Source organism: Zonotrichia albicollis, chromosome 6, assembly GCF_047830755.1.
Source record: "Zonotrichia albicollis isolate bZonAlb1 chromosome 6, bZonAlb1.hap1, whole genome shotgun sequence".
Classification (NCBI taxonomy): Eukaryota; Metazoa; Chordata; class Aves; order Passeriformes; family Passerellidae; genus Zonotrichia; species Zonotrichia albicollis.
In genome coordinates, this window is record NC_133824.1 from 16,078,350 (window position 1) to 16,103,804 (window position 25,455).

The 25,455-nt window shown below is 44.8% G+C and overlaps 1 protein-coding gene across 3 annotated transcripts in view; it reads right to left on the reverse strand.

The window, feature by feature from the left end:
- Window positions 1-227: 227 nt before the first annotated feature.
- IFT43 (intraflagellar transport 43) overlaps window positions 228-25,455 on the reverse strand; it is a 44,294-nt gene continuing 19,066 nt past the window's right edge. For all 3 annotated transcript variants that reach the window (XM_074542590.1, XM_074542591.1, XM_074542592.1), the window contains 6 exons: window positions 15,153-15,185; window positions 14,607-14,653; window positions 3,150-3,222; window positions 1,655-1,730; window positions 1,254-1,316; window positions 228-473 (listed from right to left, as the gene is read on the reverse strand). In XM_074542590.1, the coding sequence (XP_074398691.1) occupies window positions 363-473; window positions 1,254-1,316; window positions 1,655-1,730; window positions 3,150-3,222; window positions 14,607-14,653; window positions 15,153-15,185 (403 nt within the window). In that variant the 3' untranslated portion in view covers window positions 228-362. The remainder of the gene's footprint in view (window positions 474-1,253; window positions 1,317-1,654; window positions 1,731-3,149; window positions 3,223-14,606; window positions 14,654-15,152; window positions 15,186-25,455) is intronic.

The window sequence follows — 25,455 nt, forward strand, 5'->3', positions numbered from 1 at the left end:
GCTTCTCTGATAGCCATCAGTGCAAACCACACTCCGTTGTATGACAATCCACTCCAGAGAGGCAGTGTTTCCATAGAGAAAAGATCAACCATTGCAGTTATCTGCAGAGGTGCTATTGAGGTGTAATGACTCTTTATAAGTAAATATTTTATTGTGTTTAGAATTCTTAATTTCTTTTGAGAACAAAAATTCTTATTAAAAAATAACCCAAACTTCTCCCAAGACAATTTTTCTATGAAGCAAGGTCCTATTTATTTTCATGTCTGAAATAAATTCTCAAATACAAACAAGTGAATAGAAAATGTAGGTGCTTAACTATTTACAGGAGATGGATGTATGAGACATCTTGGTGTGTCAGAGCTCTAGGGGAGACTGAGGTGGTCCTCCCTCTCTGACTGTCCCAGGTCCCACTCAGTCACCAGTTCTGATGACACCTCTGTGAAGAGATGGTCCCAATCCCAGCTGACATCATCCTACCAAGAGGAAAAAAGACAAACATGCTGAAATGTTACTGTGCCCCTAAAGTTCTCTGAACAATGCCAGAATAGCAAAGAGAGAAACCAAAAGGCAACTGCCCTGACCAGGGAGTCTCAGATTTAGCTGTCTAGAGCAGGAATACTAGCCAGAATGATATGTGAATATCTGCTACAATTTTAAAATGTGGACAAAATTATTCATGTTCTAAAATCCCAAAAAGGACATATTTGATGATAATGTTAATATTAGATACTCCCAGGCAGGGCATAGAAAGAAGCCCTTTCACTACTCTTCTGCACTTTTGCTGAAGCATGTGCAGTTCAAAGCTGCAGAAATCCTTTGCTACAAGTCTTGAGCTCCTGCCCACCCAGTTGTATTGAGGTTGTTCTGTCCAGCTTTAAAAACCCCCTGCCCAAACCCAAATTGCTTTCTGCCTTTGTCCCTCTGTGCTTTCCTGTGGAACCACCTGTAAATCATGGTGGCCACTAAAGGACAAAGCACTGTTTCTGCAGGGATCTCTGACCATACTAGGCCTTGCACATTCTCCTGATCAGCTCCTTCATACTGGCCAATCATAGTGATGCCACCAACTCACACCAAGAAAGCACTATCTATCTTAAAAATCACCTGCTGGGGACATCAAACCTCCAATAGCTTGGACAAGCTCCTCCTCACATCTCTTCTCCCTCCCACTGACAAGACTTCCTTTCCTAGTACAGTCTGAGACACACAAGAAACTTTTACCTTGTTGGTGTTTCCACAAAACAAAGACTTACCTCTCGTAGCTCATGCTCTGGAGCCAAAACTTTGGTGAGGAGCTTCAGGTCTACCTCCCCATCCTATGAACATACAGAGTCACAGTCTTACAGACACTGGGAAAATGAACACTATCATTTCACCAGACACATTTGTTAGACATTGCCACATTTGCCTCATAAGGGTCACTCTTTCCAGGACAACAGCAAGAACCTCATCTGAGAAACAGATACCATATCCACATCATTTACAGATACAAGTACAAAAGCCATGTTGCAGAAAGGAACAGATACAGGGAGACTGCAAGTTCTCTGGATGATAAGGCTTTATATTTTGTACAGCTGAGTATCACTGTGGAGGATGACATGAGCCTAGAAGAAAAGGGATTCACATTGGCCAGCCCATAGCAAAATCCACTTACCAGAGTCTGGAAGGCAGCAAATTTCATTAGATCTTTGTCCAGGTCATGGTAGGTCAGCACTCGGTTCACCTGCACACTGCAGCCAGAAAGGGTCAGAGAACAAGCCTGTGTCAGTGTGGAAGCACATGTGAGGAGAAGGGGGGCATGAACAGTCATCTGGTGACATCTCGAGTGCCCACATGCCCCATGCAGACTCTTGGCGTGGATGTACCCAGACAGAAGCACAGCTCAGTCAGCAAATGAGCAGTCATTGACAAATCTATGTACCAGGGTGTGCACATGCATAAAAATAGCATGTGGAACAATCATGGACTCCCTCAGAGAAATCAGCATGTAAAAAGAAGATCCACAGACTAGTTCTAAGGGCTAGAAAGAAAAGAAGACCATAGTGAGCATTAAAACAGCTCCAGTGCCTTAGCAAAGGATCCTCTGAGAGCAACACCATACAAGCTAGAGAATAGTAGGGATTTTTGGCTTTTTACATCTGAGCTGCATCAGAGCTATTAAATATGACTTCCTAAAATGAAGCCTTCCAAGAAAAACATGGTGTAGGGGGATGATACACTGTTGCACCACCTGCCTTCACAAGTGATCCAACACTATAGAAAAGGCTTCTATTAATTGAATTTTATTGTGTTTGTCCATGAAAATCCTTTGTCTTTTCTACTGCAAGAAAACGATGAACATAGGAGAATCAGATCATTTTATTAAAAAAATTGAGAGAAGAAGAAATTCATTCCAGTGAGAGACACAGTAATTTTAAATTTACTACATAAACTGTCAATTATTTTTGTTAACAGTGATATAATTACAATATAATTACAGTAATTACAATAACTACTTCTCACCTGTGAGAGAAGCATCTGTGGCCAGGAGTAAGATATCCCACCCCTCCAAATAAGAATCAACAGAAATCCCAGTCTGTGACCTTGGCAATAGGCCCATTAGAGAACAGAAGACTTTCCTGGTATTTTTAAGACAAAACTCCAAAACCTTTCATTTCTTAAAACTTTCTGGTCTCCCTTGAGCTGACTCCAAGGCTACTGCAACAGCCCCTTCAAACAACTGTACTTTGTAAATTAACTACACACTTGAGTAAGAAGGATATCCTGTGGAGGGCAAAGCAGCCTACAACCATCAAAATTAAAGAGTAGGATAATGCATGTGCATTGGAGGCATTTGGGGTTATGCAGGCAACCTTAAATCAAGAAATTCCCTGCTTTTGAGAGTTTGATTTTGCAACATCAAATATGTTATTCTAATGTAGGGGTTTTTATATAGAGAGAGAATATGCAGTAATTGCTTTCTCTGTGTAATAGGAAACGAGAATTTTTCACTGTTCAGCTTGCAGCACTACTGTCACAAAAGACCATGGCAGATCCTGCTGAACAGCACTGCTGCTGACATGCAAAGAGCATGAGTAAGATGGGTTTAATTTCACTAGCCAGTTTGCACTGCTGATGAGAGCCTCAAGAGCACCTGGCAGTGCTCTTACCTGGGGGGAGCTGCCACTTGCATGGCCAGATCTTCCTCCTGGACCTCCTCCAAGTCAGGGATCACAGGAATGTCTGCAACAAGAGAAAGCAGCAGCAGTAAGTGGGGAGTGTTGGGCTCTCCTCTCACTGAAGAAAAAGGGTCCCTTGCTTCACAGATTTGAAGCACCCTGTTTCTTATTAGAGGGAAACACAAAATGGTTATTTAGCAATAATTAAAAATATATTGTTTAATATTTAAACAAGGCAATAAAACTTTGAAGTCTGCAGTCACAAGAAATCTTGCAAGAGGAATAGATTAATCCAGGTTCAGCTCTAAAGGCCATGGACTATGCATCTGAACGCAACCTTGAAGCTGAAAGAAGCCACCTGTACCAAACCTTGCTGCCTATGTTGTCATCATGTACTTACAAGAATCTGCTTGCTATGTGTTATCATTTATTCAGACAGCAGTCACCTAGACTCTGTTAAAAATGAAACATGGGGCAGAAACTAAGAGAATCCACATAAAACTGCATGTTGAAGGATCTGCTGTTGGGGTCTCAGGCTGTGCAGAAGCCTGTGACCTTCCTCAGGAAGGAAGTGCTGGTGGTCCAGCAGACACAAACAGTAGGGAACACAGGTCTTGTTTTAGTGTCACAAAACTCTTCCATGACTTCCAGTGTCATACTGGAATGGCTGAAGGTCACTGGGTATTCCCAGCAGAAGGACAATGGCTACTCCAAGTAAAAAGGATGCTAGAAACAAAAGAATTGAGGACAGGAGGAAGAACTGAGTGTGCTTTGCATCCTACTAATGAAGCAAGGCCCTGAAAGCATTACACAGTCTGTCATTTGATAAAGCACTGCAAAAAGTTTGTGCAAAAAACAAAGGAGAAAGAGAAGGCGAAGTAACTGGAGGCACAAAGCAAGAACAGAGTACACCAATACAGAGCTCCTTTAAAGACTCACAACCACAAAGGCTCTCCAGAGACCCTGAGCACTCACACTATGGAGAAGCTGGTTTGGCTCAGGGAAAGGGTTTCACTTGCCCAGTAAGCAGGCAGAGCTGGACCCCCTTCAGCACTGGAACGAGCAGCCTGCTCCCAGCTCCGCCAGCAGTACAGTAACACTCCTGCTGGATGGCAGCAGGCAGCTGAGCCTGGCTTCGGCCCGTATTTCAGCCCAGGCTGAGATGAATATTCAGGAGCTGGAGAGCCATTCCCACCCATGGTGCCGAGGCCGTGGGCAGGCTCTTCCCGAGAAGCCCCTAGTCCTGTCAGGCTGCAGGGCTGCCGTGTGCCCCCGCCCAGCTGCAGCCGGGCACGGGTCAGCGGGGCCCCAGCGCAGCGGCCTCCGGAGCTGGCACACAGTGGGATTTCTCGCTAATTGGTTGCCTGGAGGAAGGCTGGGACAGGGGCTGTCACGAGCATGGCCGCGGCGAGAGGGGTGACAGTTTGGCCGGCCTCAGCAGAGCTGTGCCTTCTAGCTCCTAAGGAGCAGGTGCCTGTGAAGAGGTTCTCCAACTGCAGCAAACTTCCCAAAGACATTTAAAGGGAAACTGCAGCAACAGCCCCTAGGCTGTCCCTAAGGCAGAGGAGGCAAGTGCAAGGAATGTCTCACCTGTGCATCGCTGGGCAGATCTCCCCACCTCTGCTTGTGAGGACAAAACCTGGTAGAAGCTGCTATCCCGCTGGCTCTTCCCTGCAGAAGCTCCCAGCTCTTGGTAAAACGTGTAGCAAAATGCATTTATGGGACAAAAGCATCTCCAGGGACAGACAGACAGACCAACATGTGGAGGCAGCTGGTAAAATCTGCTCAGGGATAATGTGGGAGAAAGTCCCTGTGTATAAGCAAGAAGGAGCAAGGAGGGAACAGACTGGTCCAAGTCAGGGAATGAAGCTCTGTGCAGAGGTGCCCTGTTAAGTCCAGGAAAATGAGCACGGGAATGAGAAACTGTTTAACTTCTCCTGAACTAATTTATCCTTTTATGACGAGACTGTGAACGTTTCTCAGCAAGCACAAGTAAATTAAAAACTACCTGGGAACAGAGCAGTCTTCATCCACAGAGCAGGAGAAGGTCAGATCCTTATCCACTTTTGACAGCAGAAATGTAAAAGGTGTTTGCAGAAAACTAATTTCTTCACTCAGTGCTCATTTTGGCAGCTATTTCAGGAGTCTACTCTTCCCAGTTCTCTTTTGGTTTTGTTGATCTCTTTTTACACTAGAAAAAGCTGTAAACTTAGGGCCCTGCTCAGTGATGTTCCTTCCATTTTGCAGGTTCACAATGACTCCTGGGTTCTCTAGTGCTGATTTTATCTCACTGCCAGTGAATTCCATTGAGAAATTTCTAAACCTCTTGCAGAGCGCGACCTCCACTCTGTATTAGCAAAATTCAGGCGATTGCTTAGAATTTCTTTCCAAAAGAAATTCAAGGCTCCAAGATTTTATAGATACTTTGAAAACATTTCAGACAGAAGAGCTGGAAAAGCTCTGGAGGCCCCTGCCAGTCTCTCCAACAAAGGTCAGTGCACGCTTGTTCCTACTGCAAAGTGCAGATGCCTTGCCCATTTCTAGGCAGAAGCAATACCCTTTAGGACTGGGAGACTGACAGGAAACAGTACAGAAATGTCTCACATTTTAAGAAAATATTGGGTCCCTGGGCTAACTGCTATCAGGGACAAATAATTCCTGAAATATTTGGGTCTTGATTTCACTTGTTACTCATAACTATCTCTTCCCTCTGCCAATGCTCATGGTGCCACTTCAGCACAATCCCTCTCCCTTCTCTCTGTACAGTTTGCAAAGTGTCTCAGCTCTCACTTATCACCGAAAACCCAACCTTACCCCCACGGATTCTCCAACCTCTTAATTGTTCTTGTGGCTCTTCTTGAGACACATCTTTTTCTCCTATAAGCTCTGGTAACACAGCTAAGTTGTGGCACAGTGTCAGCAGCAGGGGGAATAGCTCAGCACGGGCTGTTGTGCTGCAGGACAGTAGGCATATGCTCTACATTTAATACTCCCACTAGCTGCAGGGAGGCTTTACATATGACATTAGTACATGCAGAAATGTTCACAGGACCATGTCCTCCCAATCTCACACTGCATCTTTTTCCAACAACACAGCTGTATTACAAACCCCCACTCTGTGTGCTTTGCTCTGTGATCCACATTTTTCCTCTCCTGTTCAGTGTGGGGGTTTCAGATAATTTGCCATAAACCTGTGCTTCTGGTGCAGAACCTTGACACATACTTTACTGGCCAGGCTCTCATGCCCATGTAGGCAAACCTCAGAAATTACTACAAAAAAGGACACACCTTCACAGATAGCAGCTCAATGTACTGAACAACGACGTGAACAAATGGCTTGTGCAAAAATGAGGGAGCACCACATGCTAGATGACAAATGCAAACTCCCCTCCACCTCCCAGATGGTTATGAACAAGTGAATAAAGAATGAAATCAAAATGAGCCTACTCATATGGAAGTTATGGTGGGGCAGGAGATACCAGTACCAAATGTGGCTAACTGGGGAGTTAAGTCACTGCACAAAACTGATTGTCCCAGAACATCTAAGTCCCAGCATATAATTAAGAATAATATTTTATTTGAACAGCTGAACTTATCTAGGTTTTACACAAAAAGAGCTTCATGACTAAGTTATGGCAAGGCACCAATGCCACACGACAGAAGTGTGTGAATGGGAGGAGGAGATGGAGAAGAAAGAGTAAAGGCAACCCATGCTACATGCAGACAGTCAAACAACAAGCAAGGAACAGCAGCTTTTCAAGTCATACAGAAAGGAGGGCTTTATGTGTTCATATTAAAGTACATGTACTAAACATCACCTTTTTTACCTCTTAGCAAATAACTTACTGACAGGCAAAGAAGACAACCACAGAAAGCAACAAGCAGGGGATGGGAGAATCTGTACCAATCCAATACCCAGCTGCTCCTGAAAGTTGGTAAATTGCACCTCCCCTCCCAAGCAGGGCTGATTTTTGGTTTAGTAGCAACACCTGCAGGCTAGGTCTCTTAAAATCCTGTAAACTCCCAGTAAGATCTTGTTCTTGTCCCAAAGAACTAAGTTGTCTGCTAGATACAAGTTGGCACATAAATAGGGACAGACAGAACCTCTTCCAGGTCAGGCAATAAATTACTGGCAAAGCTGCATCTAGAAACCATGCTCCAGTTCAGACTGCAGTTAGTCAGAGTGTGCTGCTTACTCCCTAAGCTGCTCTAAAACTACCCTCAGTCCCCACCCTGGCACCCAGTAACAAAGAAGACTCCATCTCACACAGTCTGATCCACTTCCCCAGCTGGGTCAGTGTTTCAAAGGAGAATGGACACTCTTATAAAGTGGGTGGGTACTGTGCTGCCCTCCCCATGCACACACCACCATATCCAGAGAACACAAAGAGGGCAGTGGCTTCTGGAGCTGGCAGTCTCCTACCACCAAGCAGGTACAAAAATGAAACGATTTTATGTTGCTTGCTCATAAAATGTAAAACTGAAATAATTACAATATCTCTGCTGCTGCAAAACTTTGTTTTACTGAATGCTGTTACCTTCTGCATCACGTTTGGGGAATTTTAAACAGGCAAATGGAAGGTCTGATTGAAGATGAAGTTAAGTGAAAGAAATTGGTCTCATTTAGCACATGACAGGATTCATCTGTGTTCCCAAGTCCACTGAGGTAGCATCATGGGCGTTTCATATTCATGAGCTGCTGCGACACTGTGTCCCCTCATTTACAAAGCACCGTGTTCAGCAAATTCTGTCCCTGTGGACACTCTGTGCATTTCATGGTCTTGTCAGAGAGACATCAAACACTTCAGTAACCAAATACCAGAAAATGGCTTTAATTAGTGCATCTCAATGCAATAAATAATTTTTCTAAGTGAAAAAATGGAGAATTAAAAAGAAAAAAAAGTAAAAAGTGGAAAGCAACAGGCAAAAAAAATCATCAAAAAAACAAAGAACAAGGGACACAGCTTCTGCTGAACACACAAACAAGCTTGAAGCCTCTTGGAAGCCTTCTCAGGAGAGCAGCAGGCAAATGGAGAGAATAAAGAATGCTTCTTTGGATGCTCGGACATAAATTTCATAGGGATGTCTTTCCCTGACTGAAATTGCCCTACTAGCTGGCCAACATGGAGCAGCATACCTGCCTGATCAACCAGCAGGGAGATGAAAATAGTAGAGTGAAAAGCAGATAGTAGCACAGCTACCAGGGCACTGTCTCAAAAGCTGAGATAAGCAGAAGATAACCAGAGTCCCATGTCCCAAAGCCTCCTTCTGAGAAGAGGATGGTAACAGCACAACCTGACCAAGCTGATGGGAAAAGTCACCTGTGTGTGGGTGCCAGAGGAGCCACAGGATGCAGGGAAGGTCATATAGCAGATTCAGTACTGACCCTACAGCCTTGTGTTAAAAGGTTATACATTTGCCTTGCATAATATTGCATCTCAGCTAGATGCATGCCTGGCTGGGGAGTGACATTCTACTTGCCTCAATAGTGTGGTGTGTTCAGATTGCAGGGGACAGGCATCAGGCATTTCTGCTGCTTCCCAAGGCTGCTGCTGACACAAAGGTCCTGCCCAGTTTCAGTCATTTGAAGTGTGAGGAGAGGCACAGAACAGCCCTGTCAGATGAGTCACTGGGCTCAGTGCAGGGCTTCACAAACAGTAGAGCATGGCTTGTACTTATGCAAGAAGTAGAGGCAGACCCTGACAGCTTTAAAGGTGAGCAATCCCTTAATGCATAGGTTTCTTCAGCAGCAGCAGAAGACAGGAGAGACTGAAGGCCAGGCCCAGGACTTGGGGTCCACCATGCTCCTGAGGTTATCAGCATTTAGAGTGGTAACACAGCTCCCAGTCTTACCAACAGCCCCCTGACAGAGCACTACGCCTGCCCTCCTTCCCAGTAACACGTTTTCCTCTTTTCAAAGGCTGTTCCCTGTTCCTTTGCACTATTCCCCTGCTAAAACATACTCAGAAGGTAATGGGGCATCAGATGAGAAGGTATGTGGTGTCCTGAGAGGGTCTAGTGAACTCAGAAACACAAAACCCTCTTCAACAACGCTGGAGATAAGGGACTTTGCATTAGAGCATTATTGGGGCAGGGAAAGCAGCTTCTCAGGATGCTCCTGTGGAAGTATGTTCAGGAGCAGGCATGCCTGATTCTATTTCATCCTCTTCATGTTACACTGGAAAAACAAGACAAACTACATTTCTTTTATGCTAAATTCTTAGGTTTTTTATTTTTCTTATATATATTTATTAAAAAATGCCTCTTTGATCGGCAGCACCCATGACACCTCCACATCCAGCAACTCCTCAGAAGCCTCCCTGCCTCCACACAAGGCCACCGCTGCTGACAGCCAGCTAGGTTTGATCAGAGCCACTCAGAATCGGATTTTCATAAGACAGATGAGGAATCTTACTGCTGCTTTCTCTCATATCAGATGAGAAACTGAGGAGGAGGGGGGACAGCTCCTGAGGGAACAACACTACAATCAAGGGCTACGCGGTTCTCTCTCTGTCCCTCCACTGCTGCAATTTTCAAAGGAGTTTGCCTCAGGCAGTTTTAAATGATGGTGTCTCAATTCTGTAATCATCTTTCAAGAGCTTTTTCTTAAAGGGTATTTTAGGTAAACCTAGTCCGTCAAATACATTTATGGACTCACCAATCACAGACCCAATACGATTGTGTATCCACCATATCGCAGAATTTAGCAACAGAAGATGCTTCCCCAGACTGTCATTTTCAGCCCCCAACAAGCTGAGTGTGCTCCTTGTAATTAAGGAGCCCACTGACCCTTGGCCAGTGGTCTGCTGCTTCAAACAGAACCTCAGAGAGTCTCTCAGGACATACTCTCTGCTCTCCTCTGCCCACTGTGGCTCTCAGGAGAGAGCTTTCCTCCAGCACCACAGGCTCTAGATCACTATGCCAGCAATTATTGGAGGAGTTAAAACTGGCCTGGACCAACAGCTCAGTGGAAACCATCAGGCTGGGCAGAGTCTGCCCTTCAGTGACCTTGCATGGAGACTCAGAGTAGTGCACTGGGTGGGGGAGCAGCAAAGGGGAGAGCTGTGGTGTGCTGACAGAGCATACATGAAGTCAAAATGCAGAGTCACAGAGACCCAATAACCACTGACACTCTCTGCCTCAAAACCTTCTATTCAGCCCATTCAAACCACTTCCAAAACAGCATGTCTTTCACTCTGTCTCCATTTCACTGTTTTCACCCATTGAGCTCTCCCCAAATCACTCCAACACTGCCTTCTGAGCCTATGAAGGCTTGCCATATCCCTGACTGTTCCTGCAGATTCTGCCCTCTGTTACCCCCATGCTCAGCCACTGCAGCTGTCCTTGCAGCTCATGGCCTCTGGAGTCCACCAGCACTTGGTGTGCCCTGTAGAAACAGCAGCTCACCAGGGAAGCAAGTAGCAAATCTGATCAGGAATGACAGAGCCAACAATAACCCTCACTGTGCTCTATTCTCAGCTCTTTGGAACAATATCATCATTGGTGTACATTTGCATGCAGCTCAAGAAGTGTTGGATATTTTATGGCTGTGAATTCTAGATCTCCCACCTGACAGATATCACTACCCAGAAGGATTGGGGACCATGGCATATGCCCACTTCCCCTCTGCTGTTCAAAGCCTGGACTCTCATCCTGTTCAAATGCAAAGGAGCTGCTGGCACATGCCAGAAAGGTAAGTGCTCCTACAGGTTTGACATTGCATAGAAAGGTCTAATCATCAGCTCTGCTTCCTTGAGAAGGCTTCCCAGCAGGCAGGAAAGGGTTTTGCCTTGAGGGCACAGATCTAGTGACTGTCTCCTGGCAGCTTTCCTCACCTGCAGGTCAGGTTCCAGTTGTCTGTGTAGCATAGTCAGGCTTTCATTTCAATCAGCTGTCTCATTCACACACACTATCTGCTTTAAAATAACAAGCTGTTGTTCCTGCAGACAGAAAATCACACATCACATCCCAGTCTTCCAAGAAAAGCCATTTTCTAGGAGCTATGCATCCCAAGAGTAACAGAGAGAAAGCAGACAGGGACTTCTGATGGTGGGGCAATAGTCTATGTGGGAATACCTGGGAGAGGGATAACAGCCTTAGCTAATAAGGTCTCAAAGTGCTGAGGAGAAAAATCCAAGGGCAAAGTAGTAAGGAGAAAGACATCAGATGGAATACAATACAGCAGTGCCGAACTGGTGGACAAGAAAGGAAAAACAAAAACTTCTAACCAAAGGACAAATCAGATTGCTGAGGTGGGGGAGGAATGTTAGCATTTCTCTCCCTGACAGGAAATAGCCCTATCTAGCTCTGTGCCAGAAAGACACACATGAGCAGAGTAAAGCTCTCTATGCCCTGCTGGGGAAAAGGAGGAAAGGGAGGATAAAGCCCTTCAACTTTAGCTTGGTTGTCCCATCTTCCCTCCAACCTCATGACAAAGGATAGTCTGCACGTGGCAGAAGCTCTTAGCTGCTACAGAAAAGGAAGCAGTGTGCTGCAGATAGCACCTTTTACATTCCACAGTGGGTCTCACATCTCCCATCTCAAGCAGTTTCCCTGCCATACAGAGCTCAGTCACTGCTGCTCATTTTCCCTGTTGACATGGACAGAAAATTGAGCAATTACCCTCAAACTCCTCTCTCTCAGATTGCTACATACAAAGCATTAAACCCCAATTGCCCCTGGCCAAAAGTGACTTAACTAGGCCTGTCCTTTAGGAATTAAACACTTTTGTGTTGCTTGTGAAGGTTTATTACTCCTCAAGTGTGATGCATTAAATCCTGCTAAAGCAGGTTTCTCACCATGCAGAGGACCTGGTCCCCCATGACAATGCCCAGTGGGCACACACCCCAACAGAGGCATTATCCCTTTGCTGTGTAAGAGTTCTCGTGAGTACCAGCATGTGCTCAGGAGGGTTGGCACTAAGAGCGCGGTGGCTGCTGTAGGAAATCAACCTAGCTATCAACTAGATAATCCAGAGGTACTTTTGGAGAGACAGTGCACTTTTTCAAAACTGTCTTCCACCTTCTGGGTTTCCCTGTGCAACCATAACGAATGGCTGAAACTGCAGATCATTCCATGCGTGTCCCTGTCTGGTTCACCCACTTACCACCTCCCATATGGTTTCACTCATTCCACATGGCCTGAGAAGTGTCCATCCTTCTCCCCCTAACTCCCACAGTGATAAGGAATCAGATGCTATTTAATACACAGGCCAGGAGCAGTGAAAGAATTCTACTTTTATTTCTGAAACTACAAGACCTGTCAAGCCCAGAAGTCTCTACTTGGCTGTGCAAACTTCCCTCCACCTGCCAAACTGGGTTCTCTACAGCCCCTGTACTTTTTTAACACATTCTCAAATGGACTCCAAACTCAGAGCCCTTGGCTGTTAGTGATGTATAAACGATCACAACAAACGAGCACATTTCAAATTCACAAGAACACCTTTTTAAGGGCATATAGTTTTGTCCTTCATTCTTCTAATGAAAAGGTTGGATGGGGGACAAACAATGTTAATGGAATGGTACAGCTCAGCTTTTTAATAGGTTAAAGGAAGGCGATCCAAATGTATTGGTTGACAGCAGCAATCATTACGCAACCGCGCCTGTTCATATTAAGGTGTACAAGCTAAGACATTATGCAGCACAAAATAACCGTGACCCATCCTTGGGGATCCATACACCAATGTCTTGATTTTTGTTTGTTTAGAATCTGAGCTTTACTGTTCCAGTTAAGGACACAAACTCAAGTGCAGTTCTATGCAAAGGGGAGGTTGAAACAGCTCAGTTTACTGCACAGCCACAGCATGCTACTCCCTGCCTTCTACACTAGGCAGTTATTTGTATCTCTCTGCTTATTCCAAAAAGTAATTTTATTCATGTTCTGGAGTTTGTTTATATATCACTTTTCTTCTCTCCAATTGCTGAGCCCACATGGAAAATTCCTCTTCCAGAACAGTCTGCCTAATCTCCCTGTCAAAATAGGAACACAACAATGCAATGCACCATCCATTTAGAGATTTTTCTATATACAAAGTAGATCCACAACCCAGCATATTTGTACCAGAAGCTGCCTGGCTAGGAACCATACTATATCTTTCTTGTAATGCATACATTTAATCCAAAGCCACATGCCAGTTTGCAAACAATCCAAATTCAGCTGCTAACCACAGGTTAGACACAGATAAATAAGTGAAGTCTATTAGGATTCAATATGTCCTCATACCACACTCTGCATCAATTCTATTCTATATTTATTACCCAAGGTCTTGGAGTGCTGAAAGTCACATGCTGCAAACAAACAAACATGTGGCAAGCATTTTTATGCCTGGTTAGCAAAGACAGTCATCCTCCAAGTGCATGACCAAGGTTCAACAAAAAGGACAGCGCGTATGCAAACAGAGCTGTTCAGAACAGACTACCAGCCTCAGTGACATACGCTGAAATTTAAGAAGCCCAAGGAACTTCCCAGGGGGAGAATTTAGTCTGTTCTGAAGATGCCAATGCTATAAAGGTGCCACTTCTGGCAGTCATATGTTGTAATGCTTAATCTGTCTGGAAGACCCAAATAAGTCTTCATTTAATCTCATTAACCATACTGATGTCTGATCCTTTGTGACTCCAGATTATTCTTCTGACACTCAGTGGTATTTTACAGATGCAGCTTTTTATACACTGTATAAAATTCTTAGCCCTTGAAAACTGAGGTACCTCCTAGAGGCTTTAATGAATTTCTGTGCTCCCCACAGTTGTATAGTGCTTGTCTTGAAATTAATCCTGTAGATTTTTCCTGAGATTTCTCTTGACTCATCCAGTCCTAGAAGAGCAGGTAATATACACTATAAAGAAAACTACTGCTAAGTCAGGAGTCCAATAGATTTCATAGCAGCCTGTAAAGGGATGAAATGGGATTACCCACCAGTGTTTATGTTTAGTTTATGATTTATGATCTTGGATTAGGGCAAGCAGATTTTTTAAATTAAGAATTCCATCATGACAGAAACCCCAGGCAACAAGGATATTGCTACAAAAGATAACAGATGCTTCTAGCAGAGCCTACTACCACCTAAACCAGAAGAGAGCAGGGACCTCTTTCTCCATTCTTAACATTTTATTGTGCTTTTAGCTCTCACTTTGCCCACTCCACTATTCTCCATGGAGGTATAATTACAGAGAAAAGTGCATCCTTGCCACTTTCCTGCTTTTCAAGGTCCTCTATAATTCTGTGTTCATGAAGAGCCAGAGTTAGACTACAAGTTCACTTCCTCACCCTCCCTCTCCATCTGCTTTACCCTTTCTCCCTCATTCATCTGGGGAGACCTAAGCAGCTCTTACATCTGTTTATCCCCAGAGTGGTTAATTTCCTTGCAATTTCTTACAAGATGCCTCTGCTCACTTTACTGGAGACCCCCTAGACATGCATGAGGGCACTTCTTGTGGTCCAGTACCTTACCTCCTCCATCATCTGATGCCTCCAGGCTCTGCTGTCTGAGACGATGGCTGCAGCAAAGCACAAGAAAGAATTTCAATTGCAAGCCCAGAAAAACATCTTCTTGTGTCCCCTTCCTCCCCACAAACTTCAAAGGAGAAGAGTCTCCAAGTATGCTATCAAAGAGAGAGTTTCCAAGTATGCTTAGCCTGCATGGAAGACTGATCTTCCATACCCTTCAATGCTGGGCTCAGCAGAAATCTCAGCTTAAGCAAGATGTACCTAAGACAAATCCCTAGGCTGAAGACAGTAGGGCCTGGGGTGGGACTGGGAGGAAAGCTGCGGCTTTGTCATTTTCCTTCTTTCTGTTTTATGGGAGTGACAGAGCCATCATCTACTCCATATCCAGGGAACTATAGTATGACCAGCCCTGTCCCATTCTAGGACACATGATATGAATTCCTGACAGGCTCTGCATCCTTCCCAACTTTCAGATCTTGGTGTACTGGTTAGATGATCAGATCAGATGTAAAAGTTGTGGAAGAAGTCTCAGCAACAATGGGAACTTACTCTTCTACTTCTTCTGCATGCTTTCTTCCTGACCTGCAAGACAAGGATGGCTTATGTTTAGAAAAGGCTAGAGAAAACGAAAAACTTCACCTTTCCCCATATGATTGATATTGTGCAAAACAGTTCCTGCATCAGGTCTGATACAACACATCACACCTTAAAGAGTTCTGAGTGACTATTAAGCCAGTGTATCAAAAAGTCCCTGAGTGCAACAGACTGAAACAAAACCACTTAGGGCCCAAAAGACAGCCATGCCCAGATATGGCAAGAACCATACTTGCTGGTTCTTTAGTTTCTCAGATACTTTTTTATCCCCTTTGCCATCAGCTGTGGGTAAAGCTGGCCATGCCTGGGTAGAGAGGCTGGTCCATTAAAGAGTGAAGAAGGTGCTATACTTTGTCTACCTGCTCCTGAGAGATCAACAGTTTCCTCCTCCCCATTGTTGAGCATAAAGACTTTCTGGTTGCCTTTCAAGTTAGGAGTCCCACCTGAGCTGGCCAAGCTCAGGTCAGACATGCAGTTGTGGCAAAAAACCAGGGTTGATCAGGCTGAGTTAACAGGAGTTCATAACAATAACATGGTGGGGAGGCACTGGCAGCTCCCTTGCTCTCCACCCCAGCGAGCCCAGAAGTAATTCAGACCCGATTAGGGACGCTTGTTCAATATTCAAAATGTAAAACATGGAGATTGCTGAACCAGCACTTTGAAAAGTTAATTAAATGCCAGGTTTCTTTTTAGCAGATACTCCATCACTCGCTGATTGCTTTGGCCATTTTGCAGAGTGAAGTTTCATGATTATGTGTTGGGAATAAATATTCTCCCATTCCCTAAGTCAGGGTACCATGACAAAGAATACATGGGGCTCTCCCCTACCACATGCATTGTCCCAGGACGCACCAAGATGTAAGAGAACTTGCTTCACTGCCTTGCATTGCTCTTTTCAAAGCACTTCATGACATGGCAGAGGCCACTCCTCATCTGCTTTCTGTTCTAGCAAGTCACAGTCCTCATCTAGCTCTCCTGTGAATAATCTACTCTTCTAAGAGCAAGGAGTAGAGCAGAGAGGATGTCTAGCTATACAGAGAAGAGGTATAAGGAGAAGAAAGCCCTTTATCTCTACTGCTCTCACTGGAGCTGGCAGTCTGAATCAGTGATTTGAGCCCAGTAATATCAACTGCTATAATCAGAACTGCAGCTGTGTAGTGACATCTGCACCTGGGCTTTCTGCTATATCTGCACCCTCTGTTCAAAGGCAAAAATTGAACATAATTGGGGAAAGAGCTCTTCCAGTGAGGATGAACTGTCCAGCTCCATCCTTCTCCCAGTGGTAGTCCAAAGCAGTTTTTGTGAACCTCCTGATACTATGGAGAAAGAAATAGATGGCTTCAGAGAGCCCTCCACCAGCACCCAGCGCCGTTTAGTCTCTAAGAAGATAGAGACAGAAAGATGATGCAAGATTTCTCCTATTTTATTCCTCCTTGATGCCTTCATAGAACTGGTTTCCACATAGCCTTGCCTTTTCCATGCTGAAACATCCCAAATGATGGCATTGCAGAGCCACGCACAGAGGATTTCCTGGGGATTCAATTTACCATCTTCTTGGCATAATCCCATCACTCTTGATGATTGGCCAACCCCAAATAACACTCTCTTCCTCAGTACTCACACTCCTTACATCTTTGCTCCTGTCTCCAGGCAGGAATGAAACACTCCACATGTTCATACTTCCCAGGAGAAAAGGTCACTAGTACTATCCCTGTAAGCAATTTCTGTTTCTTCTTCCTAAGCTCCCTGTCATGACTGATATCCAGGTGGCCCACAGGGAAGGCAGTCATGTTAATCTTAGAGGCAGAGACTGCTTTGCTTATGTTGTGAGACTTAGGCTTTCTCAACTTTTGTGTTGTTAGGAAAGGAGTTATTCAGGACAATAAGCAAATATCTCATTATGAAACAGCTGCACTATATATTGGAAAACACAGTAATCTGGGGAACAAACTCATCAGCAGGGAGGGGGGAATAGTACTGGCCCCTTTAATACCAGAGCCCACATGTTAGAACACTCCCATCAAACAAGACCATTCCTTCCCCTTTGCAGGGCAAGTTACAGCCCCAAGGTCAGTGCCCCCAGGAGAACACCTTAGTCCCTGTGCCACAGGTGCCAATGGTGGCACTGGGCGAGGCAAGTCTGTCACGCTGACAGTACAGCAGTTTATACAGAGCATTTATATACTAACAGCACTGGAGCACGAAATGACTGCTCTTCTGTTTAGGAGAGATAAATCTGCTTCCAGTCACCTGTACTGCATATGTTTGTTAATATATGATTTGGCACAGCATTATATTTGATGAAACTCGCATTTCAAGTCAGCTCATGAACTCACATGTAGAAACTATCCCAAAAATATAGTATGAAGCTTCTGTAGCACAGGAAGGAATTGTATGTTTTACACTCTCTGTGGCCCTAATGATCGAGCAAAGAAGATATCACACAACCTGCTATTTCCTCTATTTTTTTTTTTTTAGTAAGTCTTCTTTTCATTTTGTTTGGTGCCAAATTACTTTTTGAGTTCTTGTTTCAGATTGGGGGGGAAAAAAAATCACAAAACACTTTTGGTTTAACTACTCTTTTGCTTTTTTGGCAAAACTGCAGAACCTAAATCTACATAACAAACTGACTCAGAGGAAAGACAAGCTCTGTCTTGTGTACTAAGGTTAAAAACCTCCAAGGCAGCAAGAGAAATCATTAACAGATCTTCAAAAGGTGCCCCCCTTCAATACTGTCCATTCCATAAACTTAGCTGAGGGCTGCACAGAGATAGTATTCCTGCAGAAACAATCAACTGCTTGTCTCTTTGCTCCCCAAGTCTATGGGCAGCATACAGGATCTCTTCATGATGTTATCACATTGTTTTAAGGATTGTGGAGTATCCTTTCCTAAGAATAGTCTCATCTTACCAATGCCAATTGCTACACATTGAGGCCAACGTTTCCTCCTTCAGGAATATCAGGTCTAGGTAAATAGCACCCTCTTCATTTATCTCATGAGCTTTCTAGTGGTGAGTGAAAGCAGGCATGGAATGAAGCTGACAAGCCAGCATACACAGCTTTCCTACCCTTTTTTCATGTTCTCAGCAACATGAAGTGTACTGCCCTGCTTTGTCTGCTGCAGCAGCAGGCACAGCCCAGGGAGGGCAGCAACAAGGACCTATAAAATGAGCAATTGAATATGAACTACAGATACAGTCACTCAAGTAAGGATAAACAAAGGAATACCATCCCAGGAGCAGAGCTCAGAAATACACTCAATCTGCTGTATTATACACCAGCCACTCCCCATTTTTTGTGAGACAGGGATACATCTGGTTTTTTCACTTACGTTCCCAAGTCCATTACATCTGGAGAGGCAAAGAACATGGACTCACTCCATCTGCTGGACAGTTCCCTTTGAACTCCCTTTCCCTGAGAGGCCATCAGCACTCCTAAACATAACCATAAGCTCAGACTATTCCCTCTGCTTTGGACAGCTGCTTATCCCCTCTCTATTTCAGGGTATTGAATAGCTGTGAAACTGGGTGAAAGACCGTGACAGTCCTTGTGTAACCCCATGGTATGTCACTCCCAGTACAGAATGCCTATTGTCTCCTTGCTCTGCCCTGCGGCAGAGGATATAGATCTGACCTCTCTCTCGAGTGTTGTCTTTGCTCAGTTCTGCCCACAAGGAATCCTTCGTCCACATCAATGAGAACGGGTTAAACCCTAAACCTGAGACCTTACTCCCACTCTCTTACAGTGCCCTGATGTACAGCTGAGCTGCCTGCAACTTCTGTGCTGAAAGGGTGAAAGGCAGTTCCAATGTAGACATCTCTGTTAAAACTCTTTCTTTCTCATTAAATGGACCACCACGGAGATCTAAATGGAGATAAAGTGGCAGGGCTCAGAGAACAGCCAGGATGCTATCTTTATGCAGCATGACAATGTGCAGTGGCTAATTAGACACCGTTAACCTATTTTAGCAGAGGACATAACTGGGATGAATGGAGAAAAACGTCCTTGAAACCTTTTAATGTCCACAGCTCATGAGAGCTCCAGACACACTTGCGTCCTGCACCGTGCCACAGCCAGGCTCCAAGGAGTTCCCTGTGCAGGAGCCGAGGTTCTCTCATGCGGCCCGGGGAGGTGTGAGGGCGGGCAGCACAGCTAAGGAGAAGGGAAAGGAATTACCGCAGCTTGCCAAAACGCATTCGGAGGCGGCGGGACGGGAACGCCCAGTATGGCGCGGCGGAGGAGGAGAAAGGGCCGGGAGCGCGGGCAGCCTGTCCCGGCCGGGCTGGCCTCTGTGCCCGCCCCGCTCCGCCCGGGCCCGCTCCGGGCCGCGCCGCCGCCACAGCCGCAGCATCGCCGGGCCGCGGTCGCCCCCTGCCGGGCAAGCGCGGCGCTGCGGGCCCGGGCCAGCCGCGCTAGGTTACAGGCCGGCCCGGGCCCCGCGGGCAGCTTCCATCTTACAGGGCAGCGGGGAGAAACTCATCTGTGTGTGTGTGCTGGCCTGTTTCCTGGCATGCCTCAACCACTGCTACGAATCATGTGGAACCAGAAAGCCGCTCCAAGCATCCCTCTTGCTAAAAGAATGAAACGGGGGGGGGGAAGGAGAAGGTCGTGATGTTCAGAAATGCATTTTGTTTGGAGACATTAGGGCAATCAAAGGGTGGGCAGAGACAGGCTGGGTGCCCTGGAAACAAGGCAGCAGCCGGCGTTCTGCCGTCCATCCCAAACCATGACCCACCTCAACACCGAAGGCTTGGCTCAGCCCACAGGGAGGCACAAAGCCTTTTGCCTCTCGGGCAAAGACTAATTCAGGTCTAGGCCTGAGGGAGGAGGGGAAAAATATTTTAAAAAGACGTTGTATTTTCTTGCTCAAATGTTCCTTAAGTGCCCATCACCACAGTGAGTGGGTGGTGAGCTAGGAGTTGCAGCTTGTTCAATAGCCTAAGGCACAACTAAGTTCCACATCCAATATGACACACAAGTGCTAACTGATAGTTCTCCGGGCTCTCCAAGGGTGGGTCTCAGTCAATGCTTGTTTGCTGTGACACAGGAAAAGACACATTCACCAAGGCTGTCTGTAAATTAGAACTGCTACTGGTGCTGGAAAGCACCACAGGTGCCTTCTCAGCTATTCCATTGCGCCTTCTCTGGAGCTCTGATCTGTTAAGTTTCCACCCTCTCTTCCTGGCCTGTGGCAGCCTGGAAAAGCCAGTTTTTCCTTTACAAAAGTAAGGAGTTTAATCTTCATATCCTCTGCAACCGAGGCAAGTTTTGCCATTGATTTCAGCATGCTTATGAGCCTTTATTTTCATTGTAGGATGTCACCTCACAGCCCTCCACCTCCTAGGCCTGGAATGCACGGCTATCTGTATCACTGTAATGGGGGTTTGGGCAGACACACATGTTTTAAAGCTGTCATGGCCCTACCATCCACCTCCTGGCCCCTCCCAAGCTGCCTGTGCTGGTCAGAGTGCATGCTGAACACACTGCTCAGAGCATGGCTCTGGAAAAGGATGGCTGCAGCAATGAGCAGGCATGCTCTGTGAGATGGGATCTGACACTGCTGCTAGTCAGCTCCAGCTGAAATGGCCTTGTGAGGCACTTAATCTCCAGCTGAAGTGTTTTTGTTTCTCCTCATGTCCTAATACATGAGCTTAACAGAAACAACAAAGGAGGAAAGCACTGGCAAGCAGGACTTTAGGAACTGGCACAGACGAACAAGCTGCCAGAGAGTGCTCCCAAGGATCCCTGAACCTCAGCCCACTGACTGCATCATCCCTGAAGCACATGCTGCCAGGGTTCCCCTCTCGCTCTCGGCTAGAGAACTGACCAGCAGAGCTGTTCAGAGCTCCCACTGAGCAACAGAAAAAACAACAACACTCAATACAAATTCCTGCTGTGTGGGAAAACAGAAAGCAGTGCTGCAGTTTCTAGAGGTATTCACCACATATCTTTGGTCCCTGAGAACAGGGGCTCCTATCCAAGTGATCGTGTTCTTGGCCTCCAGTAAGCATAAAGCCCAGCTTGCACAAAAAATTACTCTTGAGGTTACAAGAGCATTTTAGCTTTCTTTTAAAGGAAAAAAGCACACTTCTGGATCCTCATGGTTATAGGAAAGAACTGACTGCTAAAAGAGACAGAAAATGTATTTAAGATTGTTTGAGTTTTTTCAAAATCTCACATTAGAGAACAAACCTATGTATATCAGGTTCAAAGACCTTTCACTTATGACTGGCCTCAGTGAAAACATTTATATGAGAAACAGTAAAAAAATTAGGTGTTTATAACTGAATGGTATCTTGTTCTGTCACCTGAGAGAAACAGCTTCTGGATGAAGATAATTTAAGAACTTGGATTAAGAATTTGAGAATAGTAGAGGGGTTTTATGGGGAAGGGGCCTGGGAAAGGGGAAAATAGGGCCAAGCAAATACATCAAGTCATCTCCGGTCCCTTTCAACAGGTAAACTGCACTAAGCTAGACTCCACAGCCAACATCCAAGTGACATACAATGGCCAGACAAGCTTTTAGCTTTGGCCATGACAGATACAAAAGGGTTGGAAGTTGCATGTGTTCTTCAAGAAGGTTTTGCTATTTTAAAATAGAAATATTTGGAACGGCAGTAATAGCATCCCCTAAATTTGCTGGGAAATTTCTTGGATAAGAAGAGAAATAAGGAAGGAAGATGCTTTGTCCTCAATCAAAAAAACTCAAAGAGACTTCACTCTGAGAATACTCTGCCACTTCAGCAGCTTACATGGACCATTACCAAAAATGCCACACTTCTGTTCTGTTTTTGTTGTTCAAGTTTCATTTCTAGGGGAGCAAGAGGCTGCAATCCTACTAGACCCTCCATTGCCCAGTACCTTTCCAGAAAAAAGAAAACATCACTAACTGGGGAAAATTTAACAAATCTAGGTTAAAATAAGAGAGAGAAAAAGGAAAAAGAGAAAAGATAAAATGGTAAAAAAAAAAAAACCTTGAAAGAAAAAAAAAAAGGGAGAAAAAAGGACAAAGAATAAGCAAAACTTTTTCCATGCTGCTATGAGCACTGCAAAGACATAAATGGACATGAGTCTAACACTTGCCTCTTGCAGGAAATTCTTGCAAGTAACACTAAGCAGGTTTAAAAGGAATAAAAATCCCCTGTGACAGCCAGGGCACTGAGAGATTCTCAGGTGACTCTTCTGTCTTTTAGGGACTTTTCTTTTTCTGCCAGTTATCTTTACTGAGTCTTAACAGAAACACCAAGGAGAGCTCACCCCAGCAATGACATGAAGGGACAAGAGGACAGGAGCTTGTTAGCATTCCTGGAACATCCAGCCTATTAAAAAAAAAAAAAAAAAGAGGAGGGGGCAGGGAGAGAGAGAGGAAAAAACCCACCCCTGGGCCTGCACAGTGCAGCTTACCGCCATCTTGATGTCCTTGATGCGTGCCGATGGCATGGAGGTGGCTGGCACCACATCAGCCCAAGAGAAGGAATGAGAGGCCAATGGAGATTTATGTGAGGAGAGTGAGATGGACAAGGTAAAATTGTCAGGAGGAGTTGTTAGAAAGTAAAATATATTGTGACAATTCCACTCCTGCCGTTCATCAATAAACTGACAGATCATTTAGTGTCAATTAGGAGTGATAGATGGACAAGTCCCCATGATCCTGGGCCAAAATTAATGGCTGGGAGGGAGAGGGTGATTGAAAATGACGGCTGACATTGAGAGGAAAGTCCTGAAGGTCCCCAAGGGGCCATTACTTGCCTCATTCCCTTGCAGATCAATGCAGGGACAAACCCAAAAACAGACACTTCAAGACAAAACTTAATCAGACTTCCTTTTTTTTCTTCTCCTTCTAAGTTGTGCCCCCTCACTTGGCAACCTTGATCCTCTCTGCCTATACTCCTCACTTCACTGAGGACATCCACAGATGGCTGCAAGCTGCAGAGCAAGGCTGACATCTCCCATGCAGCCAGGAGTCTGGCTCTGCTCCTAATGTGGCAGTGTCACAGAGAAGTCCAGACTGAGACTCACCACAACACTGCTGGATTGGGAGTAGAGAACAGAAGCAATGACACATCTTCCCCCCACTGTCCCAGACCAAGAAATTCATGAGCACTTTACTACTCCCATCTGCAAGACAGGGATTGCTAGAGGTTCTAAAACCAGGCACTCTCAGGGGTCATTTCTTATAGAGAGAATACAGGATAGTTTAAGCCCATATTCTTGAAACAGGAGGTTTTTAACTTTACTTATCTCTAGAGACCTTGAATCATAAAACCCCTTAATCTCTTAAATAACTTTCCACTAGCTCTAGGGTGCAATCTCACCACTGCCCACCGTTCAGAGCCTTAAATGATATCTATGCTATTAGAGGGGCTGGGTTATCCTCCTCTAAAGGTCACCCCAACTGCATCCTCTTCCTTTCTACAGGCACTTAAAATTCACCTTCTTGACAAATGCATTGCTGGACACTGTACCACTTCTGTTCCAAAAAACTTCAGCACGGTTATTTTCCTAAACAAGCCTTGATTATTCCAACTCTGTCAGTCAGAAAGGGCAAATTTCACTTGTAGCTGAAGCACCTGTTGCTAACCTGCCATCAACCACGTAGGAGAAATGAGGTACACGTGCAGGCACTGGAAGGGACTTCCTACTGAAAGCAGCACTTGTGTTTGCTTGCAGGGCTACCTGAACCAAGCTGTGTTTATTTCCTTAACAGCCCTAGCTGCTGCCTGCAGAGCTGTAGGAATTTTAGGGGGTTCATTGCAAGACCAAAGGGATCAAGCACCTGAGTAAACTGAAAGAGACCCAAGAAGCAAAGAAATTACAGTACTGCTAAAGAGAAAAATGGAAGAAATTCTATGAGGAAAGTCAGAGAGACAAGATCAAAAGAAGTTGGAATTAAATGAATCATGGAAGTGCCTCTCCTTGATCAAATCCTCACCAGTATGCAAAACTGAGTTCCCTTTTCCTTCCCCCACTGGCAGGCACTTTGTGTTTCTTCCTTTTGATGCATGAGATAACCTGACATTAGAGCTTGCTTTGCTTGTCACAAGTGTCAGCACTGATGTCATTAGGAACATCAGCACAGCTTTCAGAATGGCACTTGGGCTCCATCCAGTGGTTCGAGAGCTGCTTCTGTAGGAAAACCCAGCTGTAATTACTGTTATTTGTCTCAGCAGGTTACTAGGCCCCAAGTGGCTGCCCAGGTTCTTGGCTGGTCCTCTTTCTGCTAATACTGGGGCAGCAATGAGAGCACCTCTTCTCATAGAGAATGATTCTTCTCAGTACAGATTTAACTAGATACAGCAGATTCAGGTACAGATGGCCCGGGTAGCATGGAAGAATTAATTTTCTGACACTACTTTGAACCATTTAGTTGCTGTTTGCAAAGGACCTGGGGGTTTGCTCAGACACTTACCAGTGGTCCTCATCATTTCCCAGATTTACAAAATGGGACTCCTAGCAATGACAACTGTTCTAAAGAGTACTGGGAGTACAAAGTAATCTTCCCACATTTGGCATTTGAAAACATGAGCAAAATAGATCATTTTGATAGTTCTCAGCAATTTAAAAATCTGACACTTGCAAATGCTATGGGAACTCATGATAAAACACTATTTCACACATCATCTGTGCCAACCAATTTAAAAAATAATTTAGGTGGGAAAACATTAAGAATCCTCCTCCTCCTCCTCCTATCTTGCAACAGTCTGGGAGAGCAGCAGTCTGATGGAAATAATCAGCAAGATGGTGAAAATATTTACAAGTCTACATAAGCATGACATGAGCTGGGTAGTTAAGGGACTAAAAGAGAGCACAAAGGTAGAAAAACAGGTCACAAACTAAATTCTACTCTAACATGTGCCAAATGGAAATAAAAAGAACAATTTCAAGTGATTGTTTCATACTGATAAGACTCTGAACTAGAAATATAGCAGAAAAGCATCCTTGCAGGAAAAGCAATACGTATACAGTCATAACTGACTGAATCTGTAAGAAACAGAGCTAAAATATAAGAATTCAAATGGAGAAAGAATAACATGAATAGCTACAAGATCGTTGCACAAGTGGCCACAGTATTCCATCTGACCCACAATATATTTACACAACACAGAAAATCTAACTGTAGCCACTCTGCTCATCCTTCCTTTCTAAGTGAAAGAAAAAAAAAAATCAGATTTTAGCATTATCAGTTCTGAAAAATCAAATTACTTCTAACAGAACGATTCCCAAGTGTAGGTTCAGTTACACTGTCAAAAAAGGGCTT